Source organism: Apteryx rowi, unplaced genomic scaffold (genome assembly GCF_003343035.1).
Source record: "Apteryx rowi isolate R43461 unplaced genomic scaffold, aptRow1 scaffold_109, whole genome shotgun sequence".
In the NCBI taxonomy this organism is placed as follows: domain Eukaryota; kingdom Metazoa; phylum Chordata; class Aves; order Apterygiformes; family Apterygidae; genus Apteryx; species Apteryx rowi.
This window is the reverse complement of record NW_020447297.1, coordinates 1,501,637-1,518,103: the sequence shown is the minus strand read 5'-3', so window position 1 is coordinate 1,518,103 and position 16,467 is coordinate 1,501,637. Positions and strand designations below refer to the sequence as shown.

The 16,467-nt window shown below is 39.3% G+C and overlaps 1 protein-coding gene across 1 annotated transcript in view; it reads right to left on the bottom strand.

The window, feature by feature from the left end:
* Positions 1–16,467, bottom strand: part of ADCYAP1R1 (ADCYAP receptor type I) — a 104,410-nt gene that overhangs the window by 47,228 nt on the left and 40,715 nt on the right. Inside the window, exon 3 of the mRNA XM_026072298.1 lies at positions 5,862–5,969. Coding sequence (XP_025928083.1) covers positions 5,862–5,969 — 108 coding nt within the window. The remainder of the gene's footprint in view (positions 1–5,861; positions 5,970–16,467) is intronic.

Here is a 16,467-nt window from a genome sequence, read left to right as displayed (position 1 = left end):
CATGAGTTTGCTGCCTGTGGAATGGATGAAAAGGATGAAAACCAGCAGGAAGGGTCTTGCTATCTGGTAAGCACAGTTATTGAATCTCAAGTCCTTGGTGATTGGCAAGACTTGACATATGCAACCTCTCCACTTGGTAGGTCCCTTGTAACCCTCTTGTGTTGGGGTCCTTTCTGGGACTTGCTGAAAACTAAGCAACGATAACCCGTATTCAACCTGCCGATGGCTTTGAAAGCTGTCCAAAGCCTTTAGCTGAACCCTTGCAGTGGACTTGGCTTCTGAATGCTATGTAGGATGTTACATGAAGCAAAGGATGAAACTACAGTACGCGCAGTCTGGGATGCTCCAAAGGATAATTAAGCTTTGATGACTCATTATTATTCCCATGATGGGAACTCCATGGGATGGGCCACATCTGTTTTTCAGGGAATGCTTCTTGCTTCCAGTGTTTTTCTTCCTTCTCAGTTTTTCTTGCAGGAAGCTGAAATACCCACCAGGGGTGAGATATATTTGAACAGAAAATCTAGACCTTTGCACTGATCTTTTGCCTTGCCTATTTGACAGGCAAACACAATTTCCAATTTCAGGCTGCTGTAATGCTAACCTTAATTTCAGCTAGTAGCAAAGAAAGCCTGCATCTTCTACTTCAGTAGAAAATAAGTGCACAATCTTCCAGATGCATTTTATTGCTTAGAGAGTCTCTGATCTTTAACAGTCATCTTTTCTTTTTCTCTATATCAAAAAATATCAACAAATAAGCCAAACTAAGAGAAACTCTAACTTGGAGATATTCTGAAAAGCTTTTGCCTTGGGAAGACAAAGGATCTTAATGTCTCTTCATTCAATCTGAGAGTTATGTGCCATTTTCACAGTAGTATGTAGTCAGGATTTGAAGATTTTCCCAGGACTATTTCCCCATAAGCAACACAGAAGGGTATTCCGCATGCATRTATGTAATACAGCTTACCCTCTCATTAACCCCTCTCTTGTCATCCTGTTTAGTTTGATCAGGARTAATATCCAAACTCAGAAGGGAGAGAAAAGCCATGGATGGCTTCTCAAATCCAGTTAACCCTGAATTCATGAATCCCATCATCCACCAGTGATCTCTGTAATGCAGAATATATGAGGCTTGGTGTTCTTGCAACAAAGTGCTCGAGTGTTTCCTAGTGGTTTGAATGGGATCAGTAACAGAGTATTTCCAGTTTCTTGTTCTCTGGGACAGCAAAACTTGGTGGATGAGTGCAGGAGTCATACAAGGACTGCCAGAGCAGCAGCAAGGCAAACCCTCAAACATTTTGGTTCAAAAAATGTGATGATGGGATACCATTCCCTCTTAAACTTTACAAAACCTGGATGCATTCTTTATTCTACTGAATTTTAATTAGGCACCTCAATCCTAGTATCAGCACAGGCTGTGCTTTATGTGTTCAGTAAAAACTATACACGCTTTCTCTGCTTTACGGCGTAAACCATTCTCTGTACTTATGCTCTTTTGAATATAGCAGGTAGTCTCTTAGACTGAGCACTGGAAAAACATGCTGAATAGCTGGAAGATTCAGTGAGAGCTAATCATATTTATTATTTGGATTTGTGAATAAAGGCAGTTTCTCAATGTGGAGCATATGGCAATGCTCGGAAACTGCCTATTATCATCTGTATTAGTTTTTACTGCAAACCAAAGGCCAAAGAATATGCTCATTTCTGATCTGGCTATTGCATTTCCTTCAATGGCCCATTTGAGCAATCTGGCTTTATAGGTTTTATCACTCCAGAATATCTCTGCTGCGCAGGACAAAGAAAGAAGAGCACAGTCTCGGCATCTGCAGATTTCCTCTCCCAGGCAGTATGACCACTGCCTGAAAAAAAGGGAAAAATAACAAAACGAATTAAATTTTCCATCTGGGATTGCAGCTCACTGTGTTGGGGCCATCTGCATGTCTAGCTACATCATACTGCACTGCAACATCACAGTTTGCCATACTTCACCGTGGTTTAGAGATAGGTTAGACGAAATATCCTCTGCAAGTACCTATTTCTTTCCTTTCATGGGACAACGAGAACATGCGATCAGTTCAAATGTAAACATACAACTTTTAGCTATCTAAAGCCAAGAGAGATAAGTTCCACCCCCTCTTTAAGATAAACTCATCCCCATATGATTTGCCTGTTTCTATCCAAACAGCTATACCTACAGGTTGTTCCGTTTTGCATGAGATGAACTATTTTAAAATGTAAATTAAAGTTATTGCCGCTGTTTGTAAAAATCATTTTAGATCATATGAAAATTTTGTTTTATTTAGAGTGAATATTCTATTAATAGATATTAGTGTCAATGTCTAGCCTATTTGCATATTCTGGAAATATAGCAGCAGCAAGAGAATACTATAACAATCTAAAATATGCGATTAGCCCATGTCTTAGAAACCTTTTAGCTATCTAATAAGCCTTTATTTAAGGAACCTTCATAAAATGCGACTTTTTTCATTAAGCCCTCATTGAAGCAAATATACTTAGTTAATTAAAATTAGCAGCAATGTTGCTGAAAACTCATGTTAATTCACTCAGGAGAGTGATTATGGATGCAGATATTTCCACCTTGGGGTCACTAGTGCCAATCCAGCCTGGATCTGTAGAGATTTCAGACTACTCCAGATTAAATGTTTATTTGTTTATCTAATGAATTATGAATCTTGGTTTTGTTCCTACTGAACAGATGTCCAAAAACCCCCTCAAACCCAGCACTACAAGTGGTAACAGCTGTCACTTTTGTTAGTGATCCTGTAAGGAGATGAGGATAGCAGTACATATATTTACACTGGACTGACAACTCCTCCCTTGGGATCACATGGTCACCCTGCTAAAGGCCAAATGTGAAGTAAAATACGTGAACAAGATTGGAAATTCTGGGCAAATTGTTTATAAATGCTACGGATTTCAGCCCTTTAATTTACATAGCTGTAGTTAAGGTAGAACTCTTCATTTTTATATAAAGAAACATTTTTATTTTTCTAAAATGCAAATATTATTTAAATAAAGAGCAATATAGTCTTTCTAACTGAAAGATTAGTTAAGCACTGGAATAGATCACATTGAGTTAATCTTGTCTTTGAGGAGGGAGACGGACTAGATGGTTTCTCAAGAGYCCTCCCAGCCTTAATTACTCCAGAAATGATGGCACCATAGAAAAGAAATGCCATCAGTAAAAGTGAGAAAGCACCATATTCACGTGGGATACGAACAGAAGCAGGACTAACTCGGTGACATCCCTTGAAATGAAGAACAGTTAAGAGGTCTGTGGCTGAGGTGTTTTGACAGGCTGTAGATGTACATGGCACCATTCTCCATATTATCAAGCTAGCAGTATCTCTGAGCATTGCCTCCACGTTAAAAAAGGCAGGAAGAAAGAGAAAGAGAGAAAGAAAGGGGGAGAAAAGTACTGCCCATCTTGAGGACATTTAAGGGAAGCAGATTACAAGCCAGTGAAAAGGAGGGCTCCTAATGGAAACGCTGACAGGCCCCGTGTTGAGAAGCAGGCCTCCTGTAATTATATCAGAAGATAACGATAAATCAACCATATGCTGATGCACAGTAAATAACATAAAAGTATTCTGCCTGCAGACTATGAGCATCACTGATGACTGGATTTCATAACTTCTGGTTTGGTGGATTTGCTGCACAGAGGACCATCAGAACTGGTGCATCGGTCAGGCTGAATGACAAGCAGCCAGTGAAAATTGGCGATAAAGTCTTGGAGTATTAAAACAAAAACAAAAACAAAAACAAAAAAAGAACCCCCACAACAAAATTGATAGAAGGGAAGAGTATTTCCTTGTCCATGCTAGATACAAACCCCACTGGATGCTGGCATGTTGTTTTTCCTACTATCCCTAAACTTGGATGGTTCAGTAAGTGTCATTCCTCCCACTGAGTCAATACTGAACCAATATTACAGCAGTAATGATTATGTTTAATTATAGTGGCTATAATTAAAGCACCTATAATTACATTAGTAATTGCTTTTTTATATCTAATAACTGAAGGAGGGACTCATCTTTCCCCATCCAAAATAAGGTGCCTAGTTTAAACAAACTGTCCTTAGCACTTACTGGAAAAAAAGAGGTATCTCTAAAGGATGATTCACCTCAAGCCTTTTGCAGGAACATAAATTGCCTTTGGCGGGTCTTTTTCTCTTAGCCTCTCTCCACTGATTACAGATGGAGTCTAGAGGACTAGTTATAGGGAAGACCCTTGTGTTTTTTTATGGGTAAATCTAGGTGAGGTAATGATCACCCATAAGTTCCCTTCTGTTTCACAAGATCATTGCTGCCGGCTTCAGCGTCTGGGTCAGTTAAAATGGATGCATTTGAAGGTGAGGATTTCGGCACAGCTGGAGCCATACACGAGGTTCTTACTGTCTCACCCACATTGTGCTGTGTGTGTGGCAACATTGAGAAAGAAGGTGGACTTTGTGATTTGAGATCACCAATGAGAAATTCACTCGCAAAACAGTCTTTGGGAAAAAAGGACCCCAAATGGAAGCTGGTGAGCTTCCTCCTCRGGGGRAAGTGCTATTTAARTGATTCACACTAGCCTGAGTGGGTGTTGAGAGAAGCTGGACAAAACTGYGTTATTTATCACCAAAGACTGACACTGGCAGGAGAACGTAGCCCATCTCAGGCATTCACCTGGGAAGCTCATTTCATTGAATCATGAAAAAATTAAGGGTCTTCAAGAGGTCATTTAATCACTCTACGTTCAGGCTGTGAATAACTTAGTAATTATTTCCTCTTGTCCRCATCCTCTCATTTTTACCTGGCAAATTCCCATTTGATTTTAAACAAAAAAAAAAWTTGAGAAAGGTTAGGGGCTTTTTGGTAACATGCAAACAGCAACTTGCATAGAGACACTTCCCATAAAAAAGCACTAGGTAGCATTAACAACTAAGTCAAATATTTAGCACTATTATTAACAAGGTAGGCTGCTCTTTTATTAACATCTGGTTTGAGAGCAAGGACTMTGGAGTAGAAGGGTTGAAGCCAGGGGTCTGATAGGGATTGGTTATCCATTATGGCAAGTGCATAGGACTTTTGGCCCAAGCCTGAATTAGGGGGGAAAGAGAAAAGGGGAGAACACGTCAGCCAGCCTAGCTGACCATACGCAGTACGTTTTGCAAGAAAAGGGACAACTCTGTTAGGCAGTGATGCATGCTGGAAGTAGAAACCGTCCATTTGACTAAATCGTTCCCTGGGAAACTTTGCAAATTTTTGTTTGCTCGGTGCTGGTTATAGTGCCAGGATGCTGGTTTCTCATTTCTTTGACCACAAAGAGCGATGCTGGAGCTTCTGCATCCCTCCAGGAGTCTGTGATTGCCACTGACCTTTCCCAGGGCCCCTCAACAGGGGAGTTCCTCACATTGGTCATCTCGTGCCTATGTTCACCTTAGACATGAGCAGAACCAAGCCCTGAGTTTTAGCATCAGGACCTGATGCTTTCTTAGTAAAGCAGGTTTGAATTGCATTGACCCTTGCACAATCTTAGTTCTCATTGATTTYGGTGGAGACCCAAGGGCAGAACATTTCCTGTAGCAATTAGACTTGGTGATGTTTTCACATTGTTCAGTCTGTGAAGGTTTTCTTCACACATCTCCATTCCCTACACCCACACATACCCACAAACGTCCTGGTTTTCTACTATGTTTTTTTAAACTGAAGCTCRACCAACCCCGGACCACTGAGGAGTTTTTGATTTCCCTCTTATAGTGGGCAYCTCAATCAGGCTGAATATTCCTGCTGGCCTTGCAGCAGGAGGTGTTTGTAGCTATGTAGCAGATGGATGCAAGGAAAGAAAAAGTACTTTACCGTCTTCAGAGATGATAAATCTGAACAGTGCAGGGCACTTGACAAAGACGATTTCACCCACAYTTGCAGGTTTCCAGCATGTGATGTTATCCCACATTCCTGGGCAACCTATAGAAGACAAGAAAGAAAAATAGAATTGTGATGTAAACCCAGTTCTTTTTTCACACTGCTGTAGTGCTTTATAGTTGGCCCTTTCTTTTATCCTTAAATGTGTGCTTATTTAAAATGATTAATCATATCATTTTCTGATAAACTTTCCTGGAATTAAAAAAAAAAAAAAAAAATTGATAGTAATAGCATAAAAAACTAAGTAGTTACGTGGTGCAGTAGCGGCCAAACTCTCTTCTGGCAGAAACTAACATTACTTAGTCACAGTTAAATCACTCCAATATACATCAGAAATTACTTTTCTCATTGCACATGGAATTCAGCAGTGCTTGGTCAAATCTTTAGGCATTTTATTTATGGATCACATCTTTGATTTAAATTCTGCGAATTTCTGATGATTCCAGTCCTTGTCAAAGAGGGGTTACTGGCACATATTGGAATTTSACCCAGGGAGATGAATGGAAACAAAAGAAGAGATTCAGTTTGGTCCTATATCCAACTTTGCAGATGTTTGAGGGAAGCTCTTCTTTTTCACCTTGYTTATTTTCTTGGGAAAATATTAAGCATAGAAGAGTTGCCCATTAGCAACGGAACCATCATAATATCTTTCACTACATTTACTGTGGTCTTTACTCTAAAGAATATAAACTCATAATGTCAAAAGGATGATTTAGACCTCTAACGTTCTCTTGCATAAGCTAAAGACAGAATCTAATCTTGCACATGCAATATCAGGCCCTTAACAACTGTTTCATAGACTAGGTTTCAGGCAGCAAGCCTTGAATTAAAGATTTGATGTGGCAGAGAACCAATCTCCTCTTACAAAACTGTGGCTTTTATTTCTAACCTGATATTTTGTAGTTCCAATTTCCAGTCATTGTTGTATAGATCTGGCTCTATTTTGGCTCTCAGTTCTTCAGGTCAGGAAGTAATAGCATACCACCKTTCCCTTCCAGCCCACACATGTGGGTTTTATTCTTGTGGGAAACAAAGCACGCAGGTGAATGGTGCTTGTCCATGCCTTACGTGATACGGAGTCAAAACACTTCCAGAACCAGAAGCATGCAGAACCAGGTGATGATGAGACTGGTGAGGGGAGGTTTCTTCTCTTAGGTAGAAGAAAAAGTCCCATCTGCTATTGTAAATGAAGTGCAGGAGGTCACTTTCTGCTTCTTTCTGAGCACTGACATCAGAAACAGGACAAACCATAACTGCTTTTGAAGAAGCAACTCTCTATGCATGACCCCTCCTGCAATTCTGCAAACCAGAAGTCACCACGTTACTAGCTCATRAATCTAGAAGGCTTTACCAGTGTAGTAAAAAAACTCAGAGAAATCCTTCAAGTTTCCCARTAACATCCACAAAATGACTTAGCAAAGGATTCTTAAAAGAGAATCATCTTCTACCTCAGCAGGAAGAGAAAGAGATACTAAATCTAAATATCTCCACTGYTCCTTTGCATTTGATGCTGAGATCAAGCACGTTATCTTATCAACTGTTAAGAGCAGCAAGCTCCACGCTTTCGTAAGTGGCTTTATGTTGATATTCTCTCTCTCTCTCTCTTTGAGTATGTGCCAGAGAAAATAAGATCTTCAGTAAAAGCAGATAATTCTTCAGAATGTCATTTTCAGAYTGGGACAAGTACAACATAATATGGGCCAGGTGATCAACCGGTAGAAAAAGTGGAAGCTTTATTAACTTTGGTGATGGTAAAAGATTTCCATCACTGGAGAATATATGCTCACAGGACTGGGCTTTGTGCACTCTTTCCACCAGCTTCAATGACAGAGAATCAAGCCTGACGTTTTCTCACAAAATACAAACCAGATATTAGCACAGACGGTGGATGGGTAACCAAGGACAGTTCTGAGTGGTGCAGTGTTTGAAGTACTGGGTCAGTGTCAAACTAGTTATATTGATGGCATATGATAAGCTGGTGATAATCATCCTTTCAAATTAAAGGATGCAGCATCAGATTACTAAAATAAAATAATAAAAATCCTGATCCTCTTAGTTAAAAATCCATCRGCTTTGCCAGTCCACAACAAATTCAAATATTACTGCAAAAATGCTTGTTAAATCACTGCAGGAGATGGAAGAAAAAGAATCCTTTATGTTTCTCTCTTCTCCTCTCTTTCTTGCACTCCTACCCTAGGCTGATTACTTTACCAGATGAGGATCTCACTGTATGAATATTGTGATTCACTAAAACATCTCCAAAAGGTTCAAAAAACAGATTTGAAAAGTTTAATGATACAATCAGCATACTGAAGATGGAAACACAGATCAAATTGAGCACTAATAGCTTTTATTGTCCTTGATAGATAGTGTCTGTCCGCCTAGTAGGAAATGTATTTACCTTTTAAATCTGAAGACATTTAGTAATAGGTTTATAGTTCACGGATATATGGCACTCTGTACAAAAGCAAWGTATATGTAAATATCCAAGGTAATGAGACATTTGTTTCCAATAAGTGTCATAAACAATCAAAGTGGGTAATGAGATCTTCTGAAAACCACCTGCTAGTCTTGCTCCTTTAAATTAAATGCCTTTGGTAGAAGTAAGGAAAGCTTTCTTATTTCTTATCACTACTTGAGCATCGGTTGTCTTGCAAACACTGAGACAGCAATAGAATAGCAAAGAACCTAAAAAAAAAAAGTGAGAAAATCCTTATACTGCAGAAAAAAAATGGAAAAAGAAAAAGTGAAATAAATACTTTGCAGCACTGTGTATGAAATTCGGTGATACCAGAGGTCTGTTTTTATACTGTGATAGTACCATGCACAGCTGAAAAATAACCCCATTTAAAGGCACTGCAAGATCATAGTGCTTGAAAGCATCCTTACCCTGATGAGCTGACATTGGAACAGAAAGACAGAGAAGCAGAGAGCCAAGTAATTCCCCCAAGTTACTAAAATAGGTGAGGAACGGAGACAGAAAAGAATTCACCATCAATGAGAATGTTGCCTGATCCCATCTGGAAAAGTATGTTTGAACTAAAAAAATTGAGAAGAGCAAAGCAAACAATTACCAAAAGATTAAACGTGGTAAAGGCCAGAGTGTGCAAATTCCTTGCATGCGCTTGTAAACCACAATACAGCCAGGAACTCCTGCTGGGTAAAATCTGCCCACGGAAACCAACGTGACTTGAGTGTGAAACTGCCCAGTGGGGTTCTCCTCCGGCACTGACGGCATGTCTCCACTGCAGCGAGGCAGGGATACCCAAGCTCGCTTTGAAAGAGGTAGCTCAGACACTTCAAGCAGCAAGGTGCAGCTCCTTGTGAGCTAATTTATCTGCTTCTTAGCATGTTATAAATAAATGAATAAACACAGCTTTAAAACATAAGTTTTTGTGTGGGCCAGAGTGAAAAAAAAAAAAATCCAAGAAGGATCGACTTGCAACCGAGGCACCTCATGAGGAGTACAAGCCATGCCATCCCTTCCCATGACTACCACAACCTGCAGACTGAAAATCATGTTTGCTAAACTTCTCTGTCAGAAATGGAGGCTGGGACTCATGTCAGGTAATGTTAAGTGGTGTAAAAGCTTTGCGTGTGGTCTTAGTTAGCCACCTGTGCCCTCTTTACAGTATGAGCAGAAGTGTGCTTCATCTTCTTCAGYTAGTCACCTCCCTTTTGATGGGATGGATGACCCTCTGAGGGCCTACATCCCTTGAAACTGCCTTTTGAGGAAATGTGAAGTGGTTGATTAGTGTATAGTCAGGATTGTTTAACCTTAGACGGCTAAAACTTACCCATTTACCCTCACTCAGCTAAATGAAGATTGCTTTGTAGTCCACGGAGAGAGACCTTCCAGATGGTGATTATCCCATTTTAAGCTGGCAGTGGGGGTGAATTACCCTCTTAGTGTACTTCCATCTCTCCATCGACTACAGTGAATAGAAAGAGGCCAAAAACTAGCTTAGCTGAGACAGTTGCACTTTAAATGGCTGAAGCTAGATGATGTGCTTTCCCCTTAGGATCTGTGTGGTCTTTCGGTGTAGACACAAATCAACTCTACCCTCTGACCGGTGGCTATGCAGCCTCAGTTAACCATCTTCTCACCTAGACTGAAGGAGTCCCGCTGAGGACCAAAGCATTTTACCCCAGGCTGTGAGCGGTGCCAGCACAACCATGCAGCTCCTGTGCAACCCAAACCACTGGCAAACCGCAGTGGCTGCATATAAAAAGCCACGTGGTCAATCTCTGTCTCCAGCTGCTTTGCGTAAAAGTGAGATAAAACTCTTGTTCAGACTGTAAGCTCCCCATGGCTGGGTCCACCTTGTAGTGTTCTTATGAAATTTACCCAAAAAAAGCAGAGTCCTGATTTTATCTGAAGTACAATATGCATTTTTATATGAATTTCCTATGAAGGTTGTGACAAATAAGTTTAAATTCAATACCATTGAATCTGAGGGGGCTACACCAACGATGAATCTGACTTGACAGCTACTGGAAAAACAGCTCTCTCTTGGAGACAGGCCTAACTTCATGACAAGGAGAAAACTATGGATATTTATCATTGTAAAGTCTTCTGATATTCTTTAAAATTAAACCCAAGGTACAGCATTAAAACTATTCTAGTCCTCCCCCTCCACGGAGGCTCAGACAGGCTTTGTTCCTGCCTTTAGCTCCAAATGAAGCCTCTCAGAGCAAAATGCCTCCTCTCTGCTCCGCTGTTCCTGGGAGCTGAAAGGCTTTCTTCCCACCTGAAACGTCTGGGCAAGCCCCAAGAGAAAACAGTATAAAAGCCAAAGACTCCACAGTGACAAAGAGCTCTTCTGAAATAGTTTAAATTTCCTTATCTTCTTTTTTGCCTCTGTCAAAGGGCTGTCTTAAGAGTCCCAGTTTTGATAGTGGCAGATATAAAGCCAGATCTCAGGCAGGTCCACGGATGAAGTCCCCCGAGCTCAAGGAATGGACCTCACTTTAAATCTGCTGAATATAGAGCCTATCTTCAACCAAGACGGAGTCATTATGTCACCAGAACTATGTATGCACTGTTCTTTCTAGGTGTGTGTCTTGTTTTCCCATGGTGTTTCTACTGTAATACCCTCATTTACACTCTATATATTTAGATCCCCCTTGCAGTATCCATAACATCCTCCCAAGTCCTAATCCCACTCCTAGCACAACATGCAACTCAAAATTAATGAGTGAAGGGAGGAGTGAAGAGAAGAGTGATCGAAAAATAGAGAAAAAGATTTATGGACTGATACAGAAGCAAAAGGGAGTAGATAATACATCTGAAAAAAAAAAATTCCTTGGGAAATTAAGAAACAAGTGCAAATACATAAATAGGATACTTCCGTGTTTTTCATGTATGGAAATAAAGGCTTGAGGTAAAAATCAATCCATTTGACTTACAAYGTTCAGTTTGATTTTCAGCTTCTCTCCTCATTTATTAGTTTAAAATATCACCTTCAAGGTCATATTGCCTTCAGGAGAGTAATATCAAAGGAAATGTAATGTTACAAGCCAGCATATTAAACTGAATTATGTGACGCACAATAACTTTTAAAGGGCATACAACATATAAAGGCTTTCACAGAGAGGGAGAATATGAGATAGGTGCTTCCTGTTCTTTCATAAATCTAAGTAAATAAAAAACAACTAAAAATCCCCCCCCAAAAAAAACAACTAAAAATCCAAAATATATTATAAAAAAACCCAACCAAATAAATAAAACAACTGAAGGAAGACATTCTAGGTAGAAAAAGAGAATACGTTATTATTTCCAAGGGGAAAAAAAAGAAAAAATCATCCTTAAATACAAGAGAGACCTAAAAGACCAAGTACAGGTGGAAGCTAGGAGTAGAGAAGAAGAAAAATAATAATCTTTTGTTTCCCCTACCACCTTTTACTCATTCCTCATAGTTTTTGTATTATTTGAACAAAGTCTAGATATTCATTCAGCATATGCCATCCAGACCAGCTATTATAACAGGAATTTGTTACTGTAAAACTCTGCTACTGTTGCACCAAGTAGCTTCTTGTTTTGTCTAATCAGGTATTCTTTCACCTTGAGAATCTATAATTTAGATATCAAAATCTGAGCTAAATTCTTCTAGCCTTCTTTTACAGCACATGAAGAGGAATGGACACCTCCAGAGGGCCTTGCTAGAGGGTTTCTAACACAAATTATTCTCTGGAGATCCTTATTTTCTTCCACTGATTAGAAAAGGCACCAAGAGGGATTAAGCTTAGGCTTCTCTGGATTTGGAACAGAGGAATTCCACATGTACATTCCAAGTGACTCGACTAGGGCTTTATGTGAAAAAAAAATAAACTGGTCAAGCTTACCAGCAGTTGGCCCATATTAATGTTTTCTGTCGGCTTTCTCTAGATAACTGCTGGTCCCTTGGTATGAAATCATCCAGCACTGTATTGTGACCACTTAAAATGTATTGTTTATATAATGATAATTAAAACTATGATAGTATTTTCTACTGATACTTCATTATCAGTAAGTTAATTATTTTATAGGATGTTATTTTCAGAGATTTGAGACTTAAGTGCAACAATATTTTCAAAGAACTATTAAAAATATCAGCCTAATTTTTGAATGAAATTATTGGAAAAATAGATTGAGATATTTTAGCTCTTATCTACCAAACTAATCCTGGGCTGTACAAAAAATTAGAAGTGAAGGAAACAAACACTCTGGGTTTTGTTTGAATATAATAATGGGTTTTATAGCATATCAGCAGAAAAAGATGAGCTGAAGATAGTAGGCTTTATCCTTCAAGAGCTGAAGTACGTATGCTTTGCATTTACCAAAAGTAAATTGTATTTTTTAGAACTGGGAACTGGTTTATTTTATTGTTCAGCAGAGAATCTCATCCATTTTCGGTGTTCTGTGTCACTCAAGTGCTTTGGTTCACCTTCCAGCTACTTAAGGAGCTAACCTCACCAATTATAAAATAGATGTCTATCATTATTCCTATTGCTTAGACAGGGAAATAAGTACACACACACAAACACAAATCACTGTCTGCCCATAGTCTGTCYCAGAGTTGGGAAAAGAACCTAGGTCTTCTCATTTGTCCGGCAAGTCAACCACCAGAACATCTCTCCTCACAAGGGTGAAAGGTTCTTGTCTACTTCTTGTATTAAACACGCTTCAGAAGGAATGGCCAATACCATTTTTCTTTCCTTGAGCATTTTACATATGGGAAGGATCAGCTTTTAGATGACAGAAGCTGTTATCTATAATTAGAGAGGTACAAACCTTTTTTCTTCTCTTAAAGCTATTTAATTTTTTACAGTCACTGGATATTTATTCTAAGCTCATGCTTACTGCTGTTCTTGCATTGTTACCTGCCAAGAAAACATCATCCAAGAAAATCTCCACAATCCTTTAAGTGCTGCCAACCAATTGGCCTTAGGTGAGCTTTGGAGAGTTTTAAAGGGAAACAGCAGTTTGGCAAAATCTTGGGAACATTTCTTCATCTAATTACACAAAAGAGTAAAATGCCAATAATCTGGGAAATTAAGAGGTCTTTTTGTTTTGTTTTAAGTTTCTTTAAATATAACAAAAAGGATTGGTCATTTATCTATGAGAAAGTCCCCACTTTGCAAGACTGGAGTCAGAAATACTTTGTGAACCCGCACCAAAAATTGGGGGATTTTATTGCAACGCTGCTGGAGGACAGAACGCCACTGACGAGCTGCCAAAACCTGACACAGTGCCAAGCTTGCCAGCTGCAGATGATCTGGCATCACTCAGGGCATGGGTTATGTGTGATCATGGGGTACTGCTGCAGGCAGCCTGGCCTGGCAGCAGCTGATATCCCTCACTCCTTTTACTGCTGGTGGCAGCCAAAGCAGCCTAGGCTATTGCCCTCCTCTCCCATCACCAGGCCATTCTGGCTTGAGCTTCTCCTTTCCTAGGAGAAGCAGAGGTAATGCACTTTTCTTGATTCACCCTATCTTCTTTTACCTCTCCACCCTGAGAGCGAGATGTGAAAAGACAGGATATTCCACCTTTCTCTAGAAGGCTTTGCATATATCATAGTGGTAGAAATCTTAAAACTTACGTCATTGGGATCAAATTCATTTATGGAAAGAGTGTGGTAAAAATACTTACTGACTGAAATTTGCAGAGTTCCACAGAGTCTGAGAAGAAAACAATGGAATAAGGAACAAAGACATGTTCTTTTTTCATAAAGCCCTGTGTTCCTCTGCCAGATCCTGCCCCAAAAGATCTTGCCCTCCACAGACACAATCTGCCCATAAAGAGTGATTGACTGAGGATGACAGGGTGGAGTGCTATCAGCTGTGTCCTGCCTTTAAAAGTTTCAATTACAAACATTCCCTATACCTATTTTTGACTATTTGCAGAAGAGCTGGATAGAAATATACATCTCTATGTTCGTTTTTTTTATTTTTTATTTTTTAAGTAAAACTGACATGCATGTAAAATTTTCACAAGAGTTAATGTAGCTCGCAGCCAATCCTTTCTTTGAATTAGGACTGTAGGCAAGGGATTTTTCTAACCTATGTAGCTAATCTCTTCATTGCCACATTTGCAACCCATGAGGTGTAGCTGATATTTGGCCCATTATGAGACTTATGGATCTGTGAAGAAGACATCTGTAAAGATCAGTAGGATTACTAGTTGCCATGGATACAGAGAAAGTAGAAATATCATCAGCATGTTTTTATGGTCTTTTTAGAGTCTCTGTTCCTTTGAACATAGGAAGCGGATTTGGTTGTATGGAAGAGAATGAGGAGAGGATCTGGCAGCAGGTCTCTTCAGTACTGAGGTCTCCTGGTAATGAAGTCAGGGCTTAAAATCTGTTCTGTCACTAATGGAGAAAAAAGATAACTCATTCCTCTTTTTTGCAAATTTTTAAGAAGTCTCACAATAATGCTGAAGTGGAGCTAAAATAGGACGCAGTTCTTGGAAGAATGTCTCAGTATGGGGTTGTGCTTCAATCTAAAAAATCCCAGCCATARTAAAACAAGATTTCTAATGGAACTTACTCAGACAAAGCCTGAGGTTGACAGTTGCCTAGTCACAGACATTTGTCAAGAATTTGGACTTGTTTCTTAAAGGATAAATAGACAAAGCAAAACAGGCAGACATTGAACAACTGAAAATAACAAATGACATTAAGGGCTATATAACTTATAATTTCAGAATTTATATTAAATTCTATTGCACATAAATTAACTTCGCTCAAAGGCTTTTACAGATGATTGTTATTTAGGTTTTATGGTAGCTCAAAGGGTAAGAAAATTTTTTGCTCTTTTTACAGCTGGAAAAATCAAAACAAAACAAACAAAATAAATGGTGACGTCAAATGCTAAACACTCTCCAGAGCAAGACTTGTAACACAGCTCAGAAGGAAGCTGCCCCTTCATATTCAGGCACCTCTCCACCCCATTTTCTTGCTTTTATACTATTTATAAATAGAGTTATCTCAATGGAAAAGCCATTTCWGTAGTAGACGATAACTTATAACAGATCTTGGGCCAAATTCATTCCTGATGTAACTACAGTGACGCCAATGTGGATACACTTGAGAGGCATTTATTCCTTGTTTACTCCGTCAAATCTTCTGAGAATGAGAAATGACTGAATTAAATAACTTAATTTCTTTCAGTGTGCAAATTCCATAATCTCCCCTGGAAATTGTTCTAGTGGTGAGTCAAGCAATTCCTTGTTAGAACCCATGGGACTCAGTGATCTGGTGGAGGAAACAAAGGAAATAACAGAGAGTATGAACTGGCTTTTTTGAAAGTATTTAAGAGGCATGTTGACACATTCCATTTCATACTCCTGAACAGGAAGAGAGAAGCTGCGTTTTGTTGAAGCCTTTGGAGCAACTGAGAAAGAAATCTCAAAGCAAGGGCCTGATTCAGTCACAGTGGCAGASTTTAAGGAAGACTCTCTCCTGTCTCATACTGACCTTCTCTGACTGCGCCCACAAGGGATTCAGTGAACAATGAAAAACAATACTGAAAAATAAATCCAATCCCGCCTTATAAAGATTTACGTGCACCTAGGAAATTTTGGTCAATATGAAAGAGACTAATGGAAATGATACTAGTTTTCATTAAGTTCCCAGTTACTAGATGTCTTCCAGTCAAAAGTGAAGCTTAACATCRTGATCTAACCAGGTTACACCTGAAGTCACTGAAAAGGCAATGTGATGGGTGTCAATAGGTGAAAATGGAGGGGGGAGTGCATGACCAAGAAGGACAAAGGAGATGTTTATTAAAACTTGAAGATATATCATTCTCATTACCCTGGTGATGAGGAGTGGATGCTTTCACTTTTTTACATTAACACATTTCACATTTTGTACATTAGCTTCTCACAGACAGTATGATGGAAAGGTTTTCTGCATAGAGAGGTTAGGAAGAGTTGGAACGGGACATATATTGAGAGACAACCACCCTCACATCCAGACCAGCTCTATCACCAGCAAACTCAGGTCATATATGTTTAATCTAGAAGAAGAAAAAAAAAAAAAGTGTACATGGTGCT